The sequence below is a fragment of the Cavia porcellus genome, unplaced genomic scaffold (assembly GCF_034190915.1).
Source record: "Cavia porcellus strain 051 isolate PalLab524CR breed Dunkin Hartley unplaced genomic scaffold, mCavPor4.1 scaffold_8, whole genome shotgun sequence".
Lineage (NCBI taxonomy): Eukaryota > Metazoa > Chordata > Mammalia > Rodentia > Caviidae > Cavia > Cavia porcellus.
In genome coordinates, this window is record NW_026947491.1 from 51,179,633 (window position 1) to 51,200,318 (window position 20,686).

At 41.3% G+C, this 20,686-nt stretch overlaps 2 protein-coding genes across 2 annotated transcripts; both read left to right on the top strand.

Annotated features, from left to right (window-relative positions):
- The first annotated feature begins 1 nt into the window (after position 1).
- Eef1akmt3 (EEF1A lysine methyltransferase 3) lies at positions 2–9,428 on the top strand. Its single transcript, XM_003476125.4, has 3 exons — positions 2–568; positions 669–780; positions 7,052–9,428. Exons 1-3 carry the CDS (start codon positions 179–181, stop codon positions 7,441–7,443), a joined length of 894 nt encoding a protein of 297 aa, XP_003476173.2. The 5' UTR covers positions 2–178; the 3' UTR covers positions 7,444–9,428.
- Positions 667–20,676, top strand: Tsfm (Ts translation elongation factor, mitochondrial). The gene is made up of 7 exons (XM_063255043.1): positions 667–780; positions 9,479–9,716; positions 9,971–10,147; positions 10,632–10,760; positions 11,808–11,930; positions 18,127–18,214; positions 20,097–20,676. Exons 2-7 carry the CDS (start codon positions 9,660–9,662, stop codon positions 20,501–20,503), a joined length of 981 nt encoding a protein of 326 aa, XP_063111113.1. The 5' UTR covers positions 667–780; positions 9,479–9,659; the 3' UTR covers positions 20,504–20,676.
- Positions 20,677–20,686: the final 10 nt, after the last annotated feature.

Consider the following 20,686-nt stretch of genomic DNA (forward strand, 5'->3'; position numbering starts at 1 on the left):
TGCCCAGCCTCCTCTCTTGGTTGGCTTGTGCTAGGTCTGTTTACCACGCTGGCTGCATGCGCCTGTACACCCCACAGATGAGAGACATCTGGGCATCCTCTCTGCTACGGTGCAGCGAAGCATCGTTGCTTTGGCCCGAATTCGAGCCAAGTCTGCCAGGTCTGACCGGTGCGGTCCTATGTGGGGCCTGTCAGCGAACGCTGAGGACCTGGCGAGAGGTGCAGCTCCTCATTCCACACACAGGAAGTTCAACTGGAAGAGGGAGGCCAAACTCGGGGGGTTGGGCTTAGTGCTACTGCACAGTCGAGAACCCCAGGTCCGCAAACGCGACCTCTTCTCACACCCGGGACCCGCGCACCCGCCGCGATACCCGGGCCCTGTCTCTTGTCCGATGGCCAACCCCCGCCTGGATCCAGAATCAGAGCTCGACTCGGTGTTCCCTCGGGAAGTCGGACTCTTCGCCGACTTTTACTCGGAGAGTAGCCGGTTTTACTTCTGCGGGCACGTACTAAGCATCACGCAGAACTTTGGGTCCCGCCTCGGGGTGGCGGCTCGCGTGTGGGACGCGGTGAGCAATGGGCTCCTCCTGGTGTGGGTCTCCGGGGTCTAGGCTCTACCATATGGAGCCATCTTCACGACAGTCTTTTCTGCCTTTTTGTCTCCCTTAGGCTCTAAGTCTGTGCAACTATTTCGAGAGCCAAAATGTGGATTTTCGAGGCAAGAAAGTGATCGAATTGGGCGCGGGTACGGGCATCGTGGGAATCTTGGCAGCGCTGCAGGGTGCGTGAGCTGGCATTGTGGCGGGAAGGGGGGGGTGAGGGTGTGGAGGCCTAGAAAGGAGTGTACTTTAGACTCAGCCCAGTCCCTTCCTTTTAAAATCCCCACCCTCGTCGTTTCTCTGTGTGTCGAGAGCTAACTGGCTGTTAAACTACCCAGGACAGTTGATTTGGGGGCAGAAAATAAAAATCAGGCCTTGTTTCTACCTCTTTGCTCTCCATGATTTCAAGGAGAATGCCCCTGATGTTGTGTCGAAATGCACATAGTGGGGTATCCTCTAGGGCAGCAACTTACTGGTTAACTGGTCTGGTTATAAATGCTTTATAACTTGATTTGAATACATGTTAAGAGTCAGTAGATTTGTTATTGCAAGGAGAAACAAACAGGAATTTTGGAGGGGTTAGGTGTATTTTTAGGGGAAGTAGAGACTAGGAATTAAGCACCTTAGATTTGAGAAAGAAAAGGGTAAGGAAAAAATTACTTCAGTTTTATCAAGAACCAGAAAAATAAACAGATTTTCCTAAATTTGTAGTCCAAATGGCAGGCAAAATTCCATGCAGAGAATACTCACTTAAACACTTATAAAGTCACTGAGATTAGCATGTACTTGTTCATAGGGACGTTTCTGGGTCACACTAAAGAAAGTCTTCCCAGAGACACACGTTCATTTTTCTATTCATTCAACTACTGTGTATTCCAAGCCCTCTGTGTGCCAAGAATCATGCTGAGTATTGGGGATTCAACATCAAATAAAGGTTTACCTTCTCTGAGGAGCCCGGTTCTAGTGGGCAGATGGGTTAGACGCTAGCTACTGTAGAAGATCTGTGTGAGCCTGTGGATATGCTGTGGCGGTGTCTACCACGACTCCCTGTGAATTCATCTAGGGAAAGCTCTGTGAGGTGGGAAGATTAACAGTGTGAGCTCAGAAGGCTCAGAAAGAACAAGGATGGGTCAGCATCTCTCGATGAAGGATGGGTGGATGGCACTCAGATAGTTGTATTAAAAGGGGATAGAGGGGCTGGGGATTTAGCTCAGTGGCATAAGCGCCTGCCTTGCAAGCAGGCAGTCGTGAGTTCGATCCCTGGTACCGATAAAAACAAAAAAAGGCAAAAAAAAATAAATAAATAAAAAAAAAAAAAGGGGGGACAGAAAGCCAGGTGTGGTGGCATACATACTTGGAATTCTAGTACTCTGAGAGGCTGAGGCAGGAGGATTGTAAGTTCCTGGGCAACTTGGTGACAGTGAGACCTGTCTCGAACAAAAAAATAAAAAGGGCTCAGATTGTAGTTCAGTGTAAAGGCCCTGCAAAAACATTAAAATAAATTTACAAATAAATACAAAAAGAGACAAAAGGCATATATGTGTATAGGAACACCTACTTTCATTTGCTGCTGAATTAGCTTCTCTTCCTTTGCTCCCTATTTAGTTGCAATTAAAAAATCTGGGTGTTTAAAAAATCTGAGTGTTGCCAGCGAGGCATGTGGTGGGTTGTGGTACACACCTGTTATCCCAACAGTCAGGAAGCTGAGGGTCTTACTGTGTAGCCCAGGCTGGCCTCAAACTCAGTGATCAACTTGACATCTTTGACATGCCCATTTTCACCCTTATACCCATCATTCAACTTTCTGTCTCTTTCTCTCTTCCTCCCTACCCTTCTCTTCTCCTTTCCTTCCATGTGATTGTGTGTGTGTGTATGTGTGTGTGTGTGTGTGTGTGTGGTGTAGTAGTGGAGATTGCACCCAGGGCTCTACTAGATAAGTACTCTACTGCCAAGATACAATCCCAGCCCCATGTCTTGTTGATTTTATTGCCTAAAAATCTCTTGAATTTTCTCATTTATTTCCATTGGCAGTTCTCTAGCCTAAGCTTAGAGTACAATAGTTAGTCCAGCTGATCTTTGTGCTTTGATTCCTTGATCCTTCTTGGACCTCTGCCCTCTTAACCCAACAGTCAGAACAACCTATTCTCTTTTACCTTTCTTTTGTGCATGCATTTGTATGTATGTATGTACATGCATATGTGAATGCTTGTATATGTGTGCGTGTGTGCGTGTGCGTGTGTGTGTGTGTGTGTGTGTGTGTGTGTGTGTGGTGTACTGGGGATTGAATACAGGGCCTTCACATGAACTATATCCACAGCGAGCCTTTTTCATATGTTTTTGTTTTTGAGACAGAGTCTCACTAAGTCACTAAATTGGCCAAGTTGAATTAGAACTTTTTTTTCATTTTGAGACAGGGTTTTCCTATGCAGTTCAGGCTGGACTCAAACTCATAGCAATCCTCTGTCTTAGCCTCTAAGGGTGCTATGATTATAGGCATGTGCTACAACAGGAGACCTCTTTAAAATGCACCTATAATCATGCCCCCACATCAAATCATTCAGTGGCTTCTTATTGCTTGCATTAGAACTAACATTTATCCTGGCCTCCAATGCCTTGTCTCCTCCCACTTCCTGGCTTCTTCGTGGTGCTTATTGGCCTTTTATCAGTTTGGAAAAGCTACTTTGATGTTCCCCCTTCAAGACTTCACATGGGCTGTGCTTTCTGAAGCCCTCTTACCATAATACATTTGTCACTGCTTAGCTCAAGAGTCACTTTCAAAGGAAGGCTACATGGATGCCTTTGCCCTTCTACCAAGTACTGGATGTGGCCATGCTGACTAGTCTCATGTTAAATTTATCACTGACCTCAAGTGGGTCCTAAGTGCTGCCGAGCTAGCCTATTATACTTCCCTTGTCTGTTTATTTTTCTGCTCTTCTAAACATGGGTTTTTACCTTCTTGTTCAAACTTGTAAATCCTTTTTCTGCTATTGTTGCCCTCAGCTGATGAGTTAACTTCCTATTTTCCTATGGCTTCTCTCCCACCTCATGGCTTCCTTTTTCCTCAGAAACTATTCATGTGTTCATATCATAGCATCTCCTTACCTGTGTCTGTGTCTGTATGCGCTGCCTACCATCTTAACACCATAGATGAGCAGATGTGCTATCTAAATCCAAGCCCTCTACTTTATACAAGGCCTTTAAACCTTCCACCTGCTCAAAGACACTTCCAGCAACCTTCCCCCTCTCCTGCAGTATCAGTTCAGTTTTCCCTTCTCTCTGGGCCATTTTTACTCCCTCCCACCTTCCCTTCACGTATATATGCACATAATATACTGTGAATTCTCCTTTCTCAGCAAAAATATTCTGATCCTGTATCTGATCCTGGTAATCTTCAGTTACCAAGACATTTTTCTGCTCTGCTTTAAAAGAAAACAACTCAGAAGAGTAACTATTCACTCTCTCTCGTTCCTTTCCTCTATGTTTCTAGTCTGTTCCAATAAGACTTTCATTCCCCTGTGCCTCCTTCACTCCAGTTGCTCTGGTTAACACTGAGTTTTACTTCCAGTTCCATGTTGTTAAACCAGGAATCACTTCTCAGGGCCGGGGATGTGGCTCAGTTGTAGAGCTCTTGACTTGCATGCACAGGGCTCTGGGTTCATCGCCAACATTATGGAAAAAAACAAAACAGAAAACAATCAGTTCTCAGCCTACCTCAGTTGGCTTTGCATTTGACATGGATACTCCTTCCTCCTTGAAACATCCTTTGCTTTTGGGGGCACCACACTTCTGGGTTCTACCTCACCAGCATACTTTCTGTTCTCTTGCTGGTTCTTTTTCTTCCTTACAATTGAAACTTTGAGTGCCCCAGAGCTCAGGAATAGTCCTTTGACCCCTTCTCCTATCTGTGAACTCCCACCTAAGCAATTCCATTGCTGTGGCTTTGAATGTTCTTTGCTGATGACTCTGATTCTCCCATTTTTATCTCTAAAATATATCTATATAACCCACTGCCTACTCAGTGTCTTCCTGTAGTTGTCTGATGATCATCTCAAATGCAATGTGCTAGAAATGAAATCATAAGCTCCTTTAGTCCTCCTCATTTATCCATGTAGCCATCTAGGTCCTCTAGCTGGTCAGGCCAAACAGCTGAAATTTCTCATTCTCTTTATGTGTGGTTTTTTTTTTTTTTTTTTGGTCTCCATCTCTCTCTGTCTCTGTATCTCACATTCAATCTGTGATAAATCCTATTGACTCTACCTTCAAAATATATTCAGAATCTCACTATTTTTAGCCACCATGACCATTTATTTAGACCATCATCATCTCTCATCTAACTAGTCTCCTTGCCTGCCATTTTGTAACTTATTTATTTATTTATTTTTAAAAGACAGAGTCTCTGTAGTTCTGGTTGGCCTTGAACTCACTATGTAGCCCAGACTAGCCTGGCCTTGAACTCTGAGTGATCCTCCTGCCGTAGCTCCCAGGTGCAGGTATTACAGGCATGCATCACCATACCCTGCAATCTTTTCTAATGAGAGCAACCAGAATGCTTCTTTTAAATCACAAGTCAACTTCCACTGCCATTCTTCCATTTAGGATTCTTCCACTGGTTTTCATATCATATAAACTAAAAGCCTTTTAGTTTTCTCTCCTTGCGAAGAATCCAACCTCTGCTATTACTCTCTTCACTCATTCTGCTCCAGCTGTCACCTCCCCCACGAATTCTCTCGCATGTCAGGTGCTGTTTTGCCTCAAAGTCTCAGTGCTTGCTGGCCTGTGGTTTGGTAGACTTTAGCCTGAGAGATCCACGTGGTGTGTGTCACGGCTGCCTCCAGGTCTTTGCCCAAACATAATCTGCTTAGTGAGGCTTTCCCCTACTATCCTGTTTAAAATTCTGTTCCCTGTCTTGACCCTCAAGTAGTCCTTTTTTTTCTTTTGGTCGAACTCAAGATCTCACGCTTGCCAGACAGGCACTGTTTCTCTGAGCCATATCCCTGGCCTCCTCAAGAGGTTCTTATTTCCTCTCTCTACTTGGTGTTTCACTGTAGCACTTACTGTCATTTGACATGCAGTATGTTTATTTTGTATTTCATTATTGTCTTCTATTGCTTGCCACTAGACTGTAAGCACCATAAAGAAGGAAATTCTTGTCCGTCTTGTCCATCTGCAGTATTCTCAGTACCTGGCATGTATAGGTACATGGTAAAAACGAATGAATGAAGGCTTATATTTCCTGCTTCTCTTTCTGTAATACTTAACCATGATTAGGATTAGACTATTATTTTTGCAGACTATGTATGTTTCTGCCCCTGGAATGAAACTCAAGGAAAGGCAAGATTTTGTTTTGCTATTTAGTGTATATCTAGCTTTTAGTAGACCCTCAACACACATATATTGCATGGATAACGCTTTCTGAAACGCTTTCTGAATCTTTACTCCTGCTTTAACTCTTTTTTTTTTTTTTTTTTTTGTATGTTTGTTTTTGTGTTTTGTAACAGGGTCTCACTTTGTACTTCAGGCTGGCCTTGAACTCACTGTGTAGCCCAGGTTGGCCTCACACTCACAGTGATCAGGACCCTGAGGTTCTGAGTACTGGGATGATAGCCATCATTCCTGGCTTTCTCTGCTTTAACTCTTAAGCCCTCTTACCCTCATCATTAAACTTGAATCTCCTGAACCTTTTTTCCTCTGTGATTAGCATGGCATAATCCTTTAGTCTTATGTTTTGGCATTTTTCTCCTTCCCACATTCTCTGAGATGAAGCTTTCCAGCTGGGTGGAGCAGTGCCTGCCTATAATCCCAGCAATCTGGGGAGGCTGAGGAAGGAGGACTGCAAATTTGAACCCAGCCTTGGCAGTTTAGCAGTTTTCAAGATCCTGTCTCAAGATTTTAAAAATCTCTTAAAAAGGGCTGGGGTGATATCTCAGTAAATTCAACCACCAGTACTGGGTTCAATCCTTAATATCGAAAGGGGAAGACAAAACAGAAAAAACAAAAAACAGATTACAATTTTTCTGGGCTATGCCATGCTGTTTCCCTGCCAAACCTTTGTATTTAAGATGCACCTAAATAACTCCTGCTTATTCTTTAGGGCTCAGCTGAGGTTGCATCTCCTGGAAGGCTTTCCAGACCCCTGCAGACAGGTTTGTGTCACAGTGGGGAGATGTGTAGCCTGTCCCCAGTCTAATCCTACCAGGCTTCTGCTGACATCTGTTGTTGTGTGTGGGGCAGACAGGTTGAAGATTAGCTCAGAGAGAATGTGATGTTGTAGAATGTAGAGTAATGAGAATGCCAGTGGGTAACATGGAGTTAGGGGAACTAAGAGTCAGTGTGGACTTTGGGCTGTCAAAACATTGGCCTTTATACCTTGAGGTCTCTGGACCATCCAAACTGGAGCCAAGAGCCCATGGCTGGGCCTTCTGACTTGCATTTCTCCCCCTTGCTCTCTCTCAGGGGGGGATGTTACCATCACTGACCTGCCTCTGGTCCTAGAGCAGATCCAGGGCAACGTCCAGGCTAATGTGCCAGCTGGAGGCCGGGCCCGGGTCTGCGCTTTGTCCTGGGGGATTGACCAGCATGTCTTCCCTGGAGACTATGACCTGGTGCTGGGGGCAGATATCGTGTACCTGGAGCCCACCTTCCCACTGCTGCTGGGGACCCTACAACACCTGTGCGGGCCTCATGGCACCATCTATCTGGCCTCCAAGATGAGAGAGGAGCATGGGACAGAGAGCTTCTTTCAGCACCTTCTGCCCCAGCACTTTCAACTGGAGCTGGCCCAGCGGGATGAGGATGAGAATGTCAACATCTATAGAGCCAGGCACAGGGAATCAAGACCTGCTTGACATCAGCACTCCTGTTTTCAACCCCTTGTCCCAGTGAAGGAACTGAAATCTCCAAAGCCATCTCTTCAGAACGATAAACATGAGGACCAAAACGGATCAATTTCTCTCCCTTCTTTCTTTCTCCCTTCCTTTTTTATTCCTTATTACAGGGAGGTGCCTGCTTGGTGAGAATCCATTAGTACTGGCAGTGCTGGCTTTTAGAGCACAAAGGAAGTTCCTAGCTCCTGTTCTTAAAAGAGATTTTTAAGAATCAGGGAAGTAAATAGGATGATTGATCAGTGGCTGCAAACTATCCTTGATAATATCCAGTCCTGCTCTTGTCTATTGTCTTTTTATACAGGATGGACTTTAAAAAAATTCTATGGATTTTTTTCAGTGTTGGGGATTGAACCTAGGGCCTTCCCTTGCTAGACAAGTGCTCTATCACTGAGCTACATCCCCAGTCCTTTTCAAAATTTATATTTTGAGGCAGGGTCTTGCTAAGTTACTCAAGTTGGTATTGAACTTGCAATCCTCCTGGCTCAGCCTTTTGAATACCTCAATTATAGTCATCTACTACCATGCCCAGCTTTATGTAATTTCTTTATTTTTTCCTGAGATAGGGTCTTACTGTGTATTCCAGATTGGCCTTGAACTCAGTATGTAGCCCAGGCTGGCCTCAAACTCATGGCAGTCCTGTTGCCTCTGTTTCCCAAGTGCTGGGATTACAGGATTGCAACACCATACCTGGCTGGAATTTTTGTGGCTTTTTTGTTGTTGTTTTGTTTTTTGAGACAGGGTCTCACTATGCAGTTCAGGCTGGCCTTGAATTTGTGATTGTCCCTCCTCAGGCTCTTAAGTGCTATGATTACAGATGTGTACCACCACACCTGGTTTGAAATTTTAAAAATTATTACTAACGATCTCTTTTGAATCCAACAAACTCAGCTTTTGCTGGGAAGATGAAGTCTTCAGACTACCTGTTTCCTATATATAGTAAGGAAATGCTAGTAGGACTTTGGCTCTAATTTGGTCAAGTCCTAGCTCTGCAGAGCTGCCTTTTGGGCTATAATGTCTTCCTTCTTTCCAGAGTTGGAGTCCCGATCTCAGAACATATGCTGTGCAGAACACTGACCCGAGTACTAAGTTTTCATTTTTGATTTTTCTTCCCCACTTCCATCAGTCCTTCCTTTGTAATTTACCTTCACTTTTTGCCTCTTCTTATTGTGGAAGCTCTGTCTGGTTGGGGCTTTCTTTACTAATTGCTTAGCCACATACCTCCTCTGGACCTCTGCTATCATTTTCTCATTTTCAAGCCATTCTGCCAACTTTTGCAGTCTTCCAGAGTCAGCTCTTACTGGTTTCCATTCTAGCAGAAACTAGAACAAGCTCCTCTGCTTGGTATTCGGTCTGTCCTCATGTGAGCACAAATTCTCTCTCATTCACTTTGTACTCTTCTTACATGTATTGGACCTCTGGCCAAGTTACAAAGGCCTGTTTTTCGTTTTCTAAATCCACATCAAGGTTCCTGACTTCCTCTCCACTCTTTATGATGGTTTCCTGATGGGAAAGGGTATGGTATATATCACAAATCTTCCTTACTCTTTGCCTCTTTCCTGAAAAAAGCTTTTCTGAGCCTCTTGCTTGAATGTGACTCTCGTTCCCTGACCTTCAACTGTTCATTTTATGGGACCTATCTTGTCTTGGGTGGACATTTGTCTGATCCTTATTTTCCTCACCATTAGGTTAGCTCAGAGTATATGACTGAGGTTTATTCATCCCTAATTCCCTGAGGCCTAGCACAGTTCCTGGCACACAGGTGCTAAGCAGATAGTTTGTTCATTCAACAAATATTTACTCAGTTTGTTGAAGCGACTCTACCTTTACCTCTCTAGATCCTAGGCAATTTTCTAAACCTATCCACCTACCTCACAAGTTTGTTGTGAGTAATAAACTGATACTAAATACAGAAGCGCATTGGAAATAAAGAAACATAGTGTTACCCATCATGTTGTATGCACTGTTATCTTTTGACTTTTCTTATTTTACCTGTCAGGGGTAATTCCATACAAAATAATTCAATGAAGCAAGATAGGGAAGACGACTGTGTGCCTCCAGCCGGCAGGTGGCGCCTACGCCATTGGACGTTGTAGTGGAGAGTTTTGGCCCTTGAGCTATTCCGTAGTCTGTCGCCTCATCTGCGCGCCAGCAGGCGGTAGAGTGGTACGGTTACAGATATGTCGCTGTTGCGGTCTCTGCGCCTATTCCTGGTCGCGCGGACCCGGAGCCGCCAGGTGAGGACCCCTAGGTCCGGTGCTGACCTGCCTGATTTGCAGTTCCCTGCCCCGAAGCGCGCCCGTCCCTTCTGACCCCCATTTGACTCCCGACTCCCGCTCTTTGCCCGAGGGTGTTGCTGCTTCTGTTCAGCCTCGGTGCGCTTCGCTTCCCACACCCCCTGAGCCTTCAGGTCGCCTTGCTGCTCAAGTACTCTCTCCTTCACCCAGCTCCTTGCTGCTTTTGCTTTCTCATTTCCTTTTTATTCCAGCAGGCAGGATCCTTTTTGCTTCAGTCGGCCCAGCCCTGGCACATACTGCAGCAGGCTGGGCCCCGGTTGTCTTCCTCGGCCTCCAGCAAGGATCTCCTTATGAAGCTGCGGCGGAAAACGGGTTACTCCTTTGTAAACTGCAAAAAAGCTCTGGAGACTTGTGGCGAGGATCTCGAACAGGTGGGGAAAGCTTGGATACTAGCATGTGACCTCAGATTCCTGAGAAGTCAGATTTGCTGCTCTTTAACGCGTACACAGGTCCTAAGTAGATTCTACCTTAAATAATAATCTTTGACTTCATCTTACTTGGAAGTAATTAACTCAGTGTCCCAGGGTTTACAACCCCTATTCAGTGAAAGACTGGTTTTATTCTGCTGCTTAAAGTTGAAGGGTTTGTGTGAACTTTGGAGGCAGTCCAACAGGACCATATTGCGGTGGCCTGTCACCTTGGACATGTTGATATTTAAGAGTTGTGTTATTTTTGTCTATATAATGAAAATACTGCCGTCTGCTCCCACAGGAACGTGATAAACTGCCCATAGATGATAAATTGCTTTAGTTTTATTGCAGAACTTAGGAGAAGTGAAAAGGATGGCTAACTTTAATATATTTTAGAGCTTCATTCAGTTCTAAATTCTATGACTTTGTCATCTGCTCCTTATAGGCAGAGATCTGGCTCCATAAGCAGGCCCAGAAGGAGGGCTGGAGCAAAGCTGCCAAGCTTCACGGGAGGAAAACTAAAGAAGGCCTGATTGGGCTGCTGCAGGAAGGAAACACTGCTGTGTTGGTGGAGGTGCGTTTTTGGGAATGCCATACTGTGGGTGTAAAATCCTGTTAAATCCTTTGCATCTTTTAAAGAAGAATCCTGTTTGAAAACAATAAAGGGTAGTTGGAGTTAAACTTGGGAAACCTCATTTATTAGCTATGGATTCACTAAAGTATAGAAATGCACAGGTCTGTTGATGAGAAATGGCCTAGCAGTCTAGAATGTAACTCCTAATGAGAGTCTAGTGTAGTCTTGCATCTGGTCACTGCCTATTTCCTGAAAACTTAGATTTTATTTTCAATTTTTTTATTAGTATATGTTTGTAATTCATAAATATACTCGTTGTAGGATACTGTATGTATACGTATTAGATCTTGATTCTTTCCCAAGTTAGGTTTTAAAGCTAGTAATTATATTAATTAGTTGTTGAGTACTTGTTAGCGAATACTTCTTTTAGAGGCTTGGGGTAGTTGTTGAAGTGGATTAATTTATCATAAGAAGGGGAGAAACAAAGGGCTGGGGATTTAGCTCAGTGGCATAAGCGCCTGCCTTGCAAGCAGGCAGTCGTGAGTTCGATCCCCAGTACCGATGAAAACGAAAAAGACAAAAAAAAAAAAAAAAAAAAGAAGGGGAGAAACAGCAAAGATGGTTTGGATTTAGGAGAGCTGGAGTATGAGGTGATTATCATGTGCAGCCACAGGCAGGTAATGAACTTGTAGTGAGTCCTTCTGAACATTACAGAACCTTCTCTGAATGTATAGGTTATTGCTAACTCATTGGCGCAGCAAGAATCACTTCAATCAGTTTCTGGCCTCAACAAAGGAAATGCAGCTTTAAAATTTCGGGGCCATTGCTGGGGATTTAGCTCAGTGGCATAAACACCCGCCTGGCAAGCACCAGGTCATGAGTTCAATCCTCGGTACAAAAAAATAAAATTAAAAAAAAATTGAAAGTCACTTATTTCTGTGGAGTCTACAGCTTGTCCTATCAATATCTGGGCTTACTCTACACTTCAGGCACATTTGGAAACAATCAGCATACAGCTCATATAGCAATATCAATTTATTCCCACAGGTAAACTGTGAGACGGATTTTGTTTCCAGAAATTTAAAATTTCAACAATTGGTCCAGCAGGTAGCTCTGGGAACCATGCTGCACTGTCAGAACTTAAAGGATCAACTTTCCACATACAGCAAGGTGAGTTTTGAGTTGTGCCCAGCATGCTGAATTTGACCCCTTCTTCCTTTAGGCTCTTTGCTGTTCTTATTTTTGATGTTAAGGACTGAACCCAGGGCCTTATGTATGCTAAGCACATAGTCTGCTACTGATTACATCCCTAGTCCCTTCTGCCCCCGCCATCCAATACTTTTTCATTGTGTTATTTCATATCTCTGCTTAAATGCTGTTTTTGGGGAGGGAGGAGTACCCTTCTCCTGTTGTTCTCTTTATTTTGTAGGGTTTTTTTAGTTGTTGTTTTGGTCTTTTCGAGACAGAGTCTCACTATGCAGTTCAGGCTGGGCTGGAGCTCATTTTGTAGCTCAGGCTGGTCTTAGGCTTGCAGCCGTCCTCTTGCCTCAGCCTCCCAAGTACTTGTTTATTTATGTTGGCTTAGCTAAAACTCTTTATTATATAGTGCCTATATATTATATATTTTTTGATTTCTGTATTATCTGTCTTGCCCAGTAGAATGTAAGCTTCATGAGGCAAGGAATATGTTCCTTCAGTACTATATCTGTAATGCAGAAAAGTAGACACAGAATTTAGTTGGGGCTCAGTTAATCTGTTTGTTGAATGCCAGTGAGGTGGAGTTAGCCTTTTTGTTTGAGGCAAGGTTTCACTGTTCAGCTGAGACTGGCCTTAAACTCACTATGTAGGCCAGGCTGCCTCAAACTCACAGCGATCCTTCTGCATCAGCCTCACAAGTGCTGGGATTACAAACATGCATCACCATACCCAGCTGAGTTAGCCACATTTGGAGAAACCATCTGAGGCTTTTGTTTAGAAATCTGAAATGGTCTGAGGGAGGGTTTCTAAATGGAGAGTTTGGGAAAAGCACAGTTTAAGAGAGTAAGTACACTTACTCTCCTAAGTGTCCTTAAGAGGATAAAGGAAGAGATTATATCAGTTTCCCTTTGATTCAGCCTTATCAAGGCAGAAGTAAACTAACCACTCACAATTTTTATTACTACTTTATTTCTCTTATTTATCCTTCTCTTGAGCTTGCTTAGTAAAATTACCTTGAGATTATGGGGGGTGGGTATGGGGCACTGAGCTTTGAACCCAGGTCTTCACATATGCTAAGCAGGCACTCAATACTCTACTGTTTTCTAGAATTGTATAGGTGAACCACTTGAGGTATAACCTTTTTTTTTTTTTCTTTAAATGGTCCTAAGGATCAAATCAAGGTCTAACAAATGCTAGGTAAATGCTTTACCCCTGAGCTACATCTCAACCCTAAATTCTATTGATTTTGCCAGCAACTACTTACAATTCTAAGGCATTAATTTACTTTCTGGACCTCTTTTTAAATTTAATTATGCTTTTTTTTCCCCCAGCACTGGGGATTAAAACCAGAACCTATACACTGAGCTGTATCCCCAACCCTTTTTTATTTTTTTATTTTGAGGCAATGCCTTGCTAAGTTGCACAGGCTGGACTCAAACTTCTGATCCTTCCTCAGCCTCCCAGAGTACTGGTATTATAGATGTTTGCCACCATACCTTCCAAGTTGCCAGTACTCTGTAATAATTTCCAGATCACTCAGTCCAAATTCACCATTTGTTAGCATTTTGTTACATTGCTTCCTTTCTTTGTTTCATTTTTTTTTTTCTTTTCCTTTTCTTTTTTTCTTTTTTCTTTTTCTTTTTTTTTGTTTTTTGAGACACAGTTGCTATGTAGTTTGGCTGTCCTGGACTTCCTGTGTAGACAGGTTGGCCTTGAACTTATGATGATCCTCTTGCCTCAGCCTCCCAAGTGCTGGGATTGCAGCAGGCATGCACTGCTGTGCCTGGCAGCTTTATCTTTTATCTCTTTATGTACCTATTAACCTTTTTTTTTTTTTTTTTTGAGACGGAGTCTCCCTATGCAGTTCAGGCTGGTCATAGCTTACTTTGTAGCCCAGGCTGGTCTCAAACTTGCAATGATCCTCCCACCTCAGCCTCCCGAGTGCTGGGATTGCAGGCATGAGCCACCACACCCGGCGCTATTATCCTTTTTTAAAAAAATCCTTCTGCACATTGTAGATATCAGAAGTCTTTATTCCTTCAGCATATATCTCCTAATAATAAGGATGAGGACATTCTCTTATATAACCACTGTGCATTGGTGACATTTAGAAATTTTTAAAAACTTTTTTTATTTTTTCCCCATATCCATTTTATTTCATGAAGAAAAAGAAAAAGAAGGAATAAAAACTAAAAAAAGTTTCAAAACGTGTCAGTCAAGAGGCAACAGTGGTACATACATTGTGCATTGTCATCCCCAAATCATTCATCCAGAGCTCAAGATAATTGCATTCAATACCAACACAAATCTTTCTCTTCAGTGAACTCAGAGAAATCAGTAGTATGATTATCTTAACTATATTTTATGCACATATACATATATAAATGTTGTCTTTCACCTTCTCACACTGAGATAATATTTACATATGTGTAACTTATTAATGAGTACATACATTGTTTTTATTTATGTAACATACAGTGTGTATTCATTTTTTTGTTTTGAGGGGTTTTTTTTTGTCTGTTGGAGACAAGGTTTCACTATGCAGTTCAGATTGACCTTGAAATCATGTTGTTACCTAGGCTGGTCTTGAACTCACAGCCATTTTCCTGCCTTAGCCTCCCTAGTGCTGGGATTACATGCATGCACCACTACACCTAGCTTATATTCATATTTTATCAACTGCCAGTTTTCCTTATGGTCCAGGTTCAAAGCTAATGTGTTGCATTTATTTATCATTTGTATTTAGTCTCTTTTTGTTCTTTAGCCTCTCATTGGATTTCAATGCACGGATATTTTTAGAAGATATGGGATGATTTTGGAGAATAGACCTTACTTTAGGTTTGTCTAATGTGTCTTCATAATTAGACTCAAGAAATATTCCTTTTTGTAGAAAAATTATATAGTATTTTTCTCCAATCATCACACAAGGAAGCACATTGGTTCTGTTATTGATGTTAACTCCAACCTTGTGATTATGGTAATATTTGCTAGGCTTCTCCACTGTAAAGTTGCCACCTCCTCTTTGTAGTGAATAAATAATGTGTGAGAGACTCTCTGAGATTAAATAAAAATTCAATTTGTCAGAATACTTTTGCATAATGCTAGTTTTAGCATTTATTGATGATTCTTGCCAGGCCAATTTTTATTCCTACTGATTTTTTTTTTAATAATTTTTTCTATATGCATTAATCTGTTCACATTTTACTGTTAATTTTGTCTTCTTTCTCCTGTATTTAATGACTAATTTAGTACCAGTGTTGACTCACAGATTCATTCAATAGGTTATAATTTATTATATGACACATTATCCATTTTAATGCTCAAATTGTTTGTGGATTTGGCCAGCATGTGCCAAGCCTTTGCAAGCTGGCTCTAGTGTCCTTTCCATATGTCTTGATTTTTTTCTAAGTACTTCTTTTTGGCATAGCAAGACATTCTGGATTTATATTTTATTTTCCATGCTCCCACAGTAGAATTGGCCACTTCTTCATGGAGTCCTGATCCTTTTAGTGATGATTTTTAAAACCAGATTTGAATACTAGGTATGCTTTTTTTCTATTGACACATGATTGTTTCTCTGTTCTTTGATCCCACAGTTTGTGCGAGTGTGTGTGCGTGTGTATGTGCGTGCGTGTGTGTGTTTCACTTCTAAATCAGCACTTCAGGGTTCCTTCCTTATTCTGTATTTGCATCTTCTCTCATAATGAGAAAGCTATCTCCTAGTAATTTCAGTATTTATTCAGTGTTATGTACAGGGTTTTTCAGTTGCTACACCTAGCTACTGTGAATGACAAAACCTATCAAGCAACCTTTCAGATTGCTTTGTAATCCTTTTTGTTTTTGCATTGAAGTTATGTGGTCAAATGACTATACTGACAGTTATTTGGGTTAGTGGATTTTTTTTCCTTCTATAAGATTATCTTAATCAGTTGAAATACAATTAGAACAAAAAAAAAATACTGTACAATTAGTCTTATGTTCCTGCTTAGTTAATTTTTGTTTTCATCCCAAACCTTTATTGATTTCACTTTTGTTTTTTGTTTGTTGGTTTGTTTTTTTTGAGACAGGGTCTCACTATCCAAGGTGGCCTTGAATTTATAGTCTGCCTGCCCCAGCTTTCAAAGTGCTGGGATTATAGATGTGTGTCACTGCATCCAACTAGAAAATAAAATCTTGGGGGCTGGGGATTTAACTCAGCGGCATAAGCGCCTGCCTTGCAAGTGCACAGTCGTGAGTTCGATCCCTGTACCGGTAAAAACAAAAAACAAAAAAAGAAAATAGAATTTTGACTTTCTTATTTTGGGGAAGGGGGGAAAGGATAATTGAACACAGGGCCTTGGGATGTGCTAGGTAAATGCTCTACCACTAAGCTACTTTCTAGCCCCTTAATTTTATTAAAAAAAAATTTTTTTTTTAATTTTGTTTTTAGGAATCAGTAATTTAGTTCAGTGGTGTAAGCGCCTGCCTGGTACATGCGAGGTTGTGAGTTTGATACTACCAAAAAAATAAAAATAAAAAAATAAAATTTTATTTTTAAATTGAAAAACATTAGCTAAGTTCTAAAAGCTAAAATTATTATTTTTAAAAAGTGTGCTCCAAGAAGTCTTATTTCTTCCAACCCATTATTGCTTCTGTAGATGACCAACTTCAGTAGATTATAGTTACATTTTCAGTATTTATTTTTGCAAAAATAAGCATATTTATACAGATATTTCTTAGACAAATGATGATATAATTTGTATATATTTTATGTTTTGTTTTGTTTTGTTTTGTTTAAGATAGGGTCTCACTGTAATCCAGGCTGGCTTTGGACTCACTATGTAGCCCAGGCTGACCTTGAACTCTCTGCAGTCCTCCTGCCTGCACTTCCCAAATGCTAGAATTAAGGAAATGCACCACCATATCTGACTGTGTATATTCTGTTAATTTGCTTTTTATTTTTTGGTATGTGAGTTGTGGTGCTGGAGCCTCCTGCGTGCCAGGCTAGTGCTGTACCTTTGGGCTACCCCTACTCACTTTTTTTTCACTGAATATATATCTTGGAAATACTATATAACAAGAAATCTGTTACAGAAATGGAAATTTCCCTTTTTCTTGTTTTTTGTTTTTGTTTTTGTGTTTTTGAGACAGGTCTCACTATGGCCTTGAATTCAAGGTGATCCTCCTCCCTCAGCCTCCTGAAAATCTTCCTTTTTCTTTTTTCCAGTTGTGCTGTATTCTGTAATGTGGTTGTGCCGTGATTTACTCAACCATTTTTTCTGTGTGTGGGCATTTATGCTGTTTCCAAAATTTTATGATTAGAAATAACAGCTCAGTAAGTGAATGTCTACATACTTTTGTAGCATTGGAAGTATGTCAAATCCCTAGAAACAGAATTGAAGGGTAAAAGGATAATGCATACATAATTTTGTTAGATATTGTCCAATTTCTCCACTGTTGGATTTGCACTGTTTTGCAATCCCACCAACAATCTGTGAGTCTCCTATCTGGAAAAAAAAGTTTTTCCTTTTGGTACTGGGAATTGAACTCATGACCTCAACGCTTGCCAGGCAGACTTGTGCCACTGAGCTATATTTTTGGCCTTTTCCTTTTTTTGGTACTCAGAATTTAACCTAGGATTTTGTGGATGCTAGACATGCTCTCTTATCACTGAACTATACCCCTGCCTCTCCTTTCTTTTACATTTTATGACTGTATGAAAACATTGTTCCTGGTTTCTAGGAAATTACATTCCAAGAAGCAAAGTAGAGAATGGGAATGGAATGGAGTGGGAGTATAACAGTAGTAGAAAAAGTGTTTATAATCAATTTTCTTTCTTTCTTTCTTTTTTTTTTTTTTTGGTCTTTTTATCGGTACCGGGGATCGAACTCATGACTGCCTGCTTGCAAGGCAGGTGCTTATGCCGCTGAGCTAAATCCCCAGCCCCTCTTTTTTTTTTTTTTTTTTTTGTCAGTACCTAGGATCAAACTCATGACCACACACTTGCAAGGCAGGCGCTTATGCCTGCTGAGCTAAATCCCCAGCCCTATAATCCATTTTCAACATTCATGGCTTAATGAAATTTTACCCAGTTGTCTTCACATTTTCTTAGAAATAGGCTATTTTTTGCTTGTTCTCTCGATACTTTCAGGTGTGTAGAACTGGCCTGTTTGTTTTCTTGTGAACTTAGGGCTTCTTGAGTTCCTCTGAACTTTCTGAACTTCCAGCTGGGCCTGACAGAAATGGTTCTCTGAAGGATCAGTTGGCCTCAGCAATTGGTGAGTATTTATAAGGATTTTGGTAACTATAAATTAAAGATTAAAGATTTTGGTAACTAAACTAAAGATTGGATATTTTGGTGTCTTGATGTTCTTCCAAGTCTAGATAAAAAATTGCAAGCTCATATGTCTACAAGATCCAGATGATCTGAGGAGAAGTGAGTTGTGTGTTAGGTGTTAGGAAGCAGTGGGCATTCTGAAGAGCCCCTTCTCTGCAGTCACCAAGCTCCAGGGATTGTTACACTGAGGGAAATGGAGTTCCACTCTCATCACAATTTCTAAATTCCTTAGAAGAATTTAGATTTGTATGCAACAATTGCAGAGTTTTAGTGTTTTGCAATTTACTAAAATTTTCATCACTATACCAAGCAAATTAGTGCATCCTTATGCAGAGATAGCCCTTTGGCTTCCAGTTGACTACATCTAAATATGATAAAAGGAAAGTAGTACATTCAACACCTGAATTTTTGAAGGTACAATCTTTTAGAGCCTGCTTGTGACAGGAATAACATCTGGGTCACCATGGTGGGGCTAGTGGGAATTTTGCTTTCTTTCTACGCATTTTTGACAGAGTAAAAGAAGCAGGGCTAGGGTTGGAGTTGCTGGGAATTCTGTAAAGATCTGAGGTTTCTAATCAAGGCATCGATTTTTATTTTATTTTTTTTTTTTGAGACTGAGTCTTGCCTTCAGGCTGGCCTTGAGGTCACTTTGTAGTCTTGGCTGGTTTTAAACTTGTGGTGATCCTCCTGCCTCAGCCTCCCAAGTACTGAGATTATAGGTATGTGCCCCATACCTGGCAAGGCATCAGTTGTGTTTTTATCAGGTCATCCTGTGGTATCTGTGATGCTTGAGTGAGTCATGGATGAGAACCAGATAAGACAGCTGTGTATTAAAAAATGGGACTTATTATCCTAAAAGAACTGCTTGTCAATTTCTGGGAATCAACTACTTTGTAGGTGTTTTTGAGCTATTTAAAATTTTGTTTTGGTTTCTGGAATCTCCCTTTTCATAATTTTTAGTTATAACTATGCCAGATCCAGGCATATTAATCCGAATTCATTTATATATCCTCCTGCTTCTTCCTACTTTGGCTTATTTGGAATTCATTAGAAGGGAATGGCTTCCTGAGGGAGGAAAAAATTGGAATGTGTTTTTGGTTCTCATAAACACTCTGCAAATGTTTTTTTATTTTTGATGAGAGCAAGTTGAAGCTATCTGATGGCATGAATTTTAGATTTTTTTTGTAGTTTTTAGCTGTGGGCCCTTGCCTGATACAGTGGATGTTTAGGAGTTGTCTTGCATCAGCTAGGGTACTATATATTTGGGAGGAATGATAATTTGGTGGGAAATTTAGAGTCAAATATGAGCTTTTAATTCCAGCTCTGCACATATTATTGAATGGATTACTTAAGCTAAGTCTAAATTTAATGTAATAATGATAGCAGTTGAATGTTTACTTTATGCCAGGTCTTACAATAAATGTTTTTACACACTTCACCTTATGTATTTCTTCCAGTAATCCTGACAGATAGGTAATATCTTCATTATGGAGATTAGGGAATGATGAGTTAGTAAGTGGTGTTATGTCATTAAGACTTTTGCCCAATGTTAAGGTCAGAAAGAAGTAGAAGTTAGATCTGAGTCTGTGATTCCACAGCCTCTATTAAATACCAGTGTCCCTTACATGTAGTGGAAGCTCCTTAAAATACTTCCCACTCCATTTCTTGAAGCAAAAACTGAAAATTATGTATCTTCATCTTACTCTATATCTAGTATAAATACAGAAGGACTAGTTTCCAAGCTTGGTATAACCATCTGCACTTGGTGCATATGTTAGTATAACCACAGGCATCATATTCTGGTGGCATTTTTTTTTTAATAGGGAAACTGGGAGAAAACATGACCCTTAAACGAGCTGCATGGGTAAAGGTGCCATCTGGGTTCTACATTGGCTCTTACGTCCATGGAGCAGAACACAGTACTTCATTCCACAACTTGGTGCTTGGGAAGTATGGAGCCCTGGTCATCTGTGAGACGTCTGAGCAGAAAGCAAACCTTGAAGATGTTGGTCGCCGCCTTGGGCAGCATGTAGTGGGAATGGCCCCTCTCTCTGTTGGTTCACTGGACGATGAGCCTGGGGGAGAGGCAGAGACCAAGATGCTGTCCCAGCCATACTTGCTGGATCCCTCCATCACACTGGGACAATATGTACAGCCCCAGGGCGTGTCTGTAGTAGACTTTGTGAGGTTTGAATGTGGAGAAGGTGAAGAGGCAGCAGAGGCCCAATAGGTTCCAGAGACACTTTGGCCCAGGAGGAAATATTTATTTTTAGCTCTGGACATCATCACAAGAAGTTATTTCTCCTAAGTCTTTTGAAACCCAAATTGTTTTTTCATTTGAGTTTATGATGAAACTATATACTTCACAGGTAAAGTTACTAAATAAAATAATTATACAATTGAGAGTAGAGTG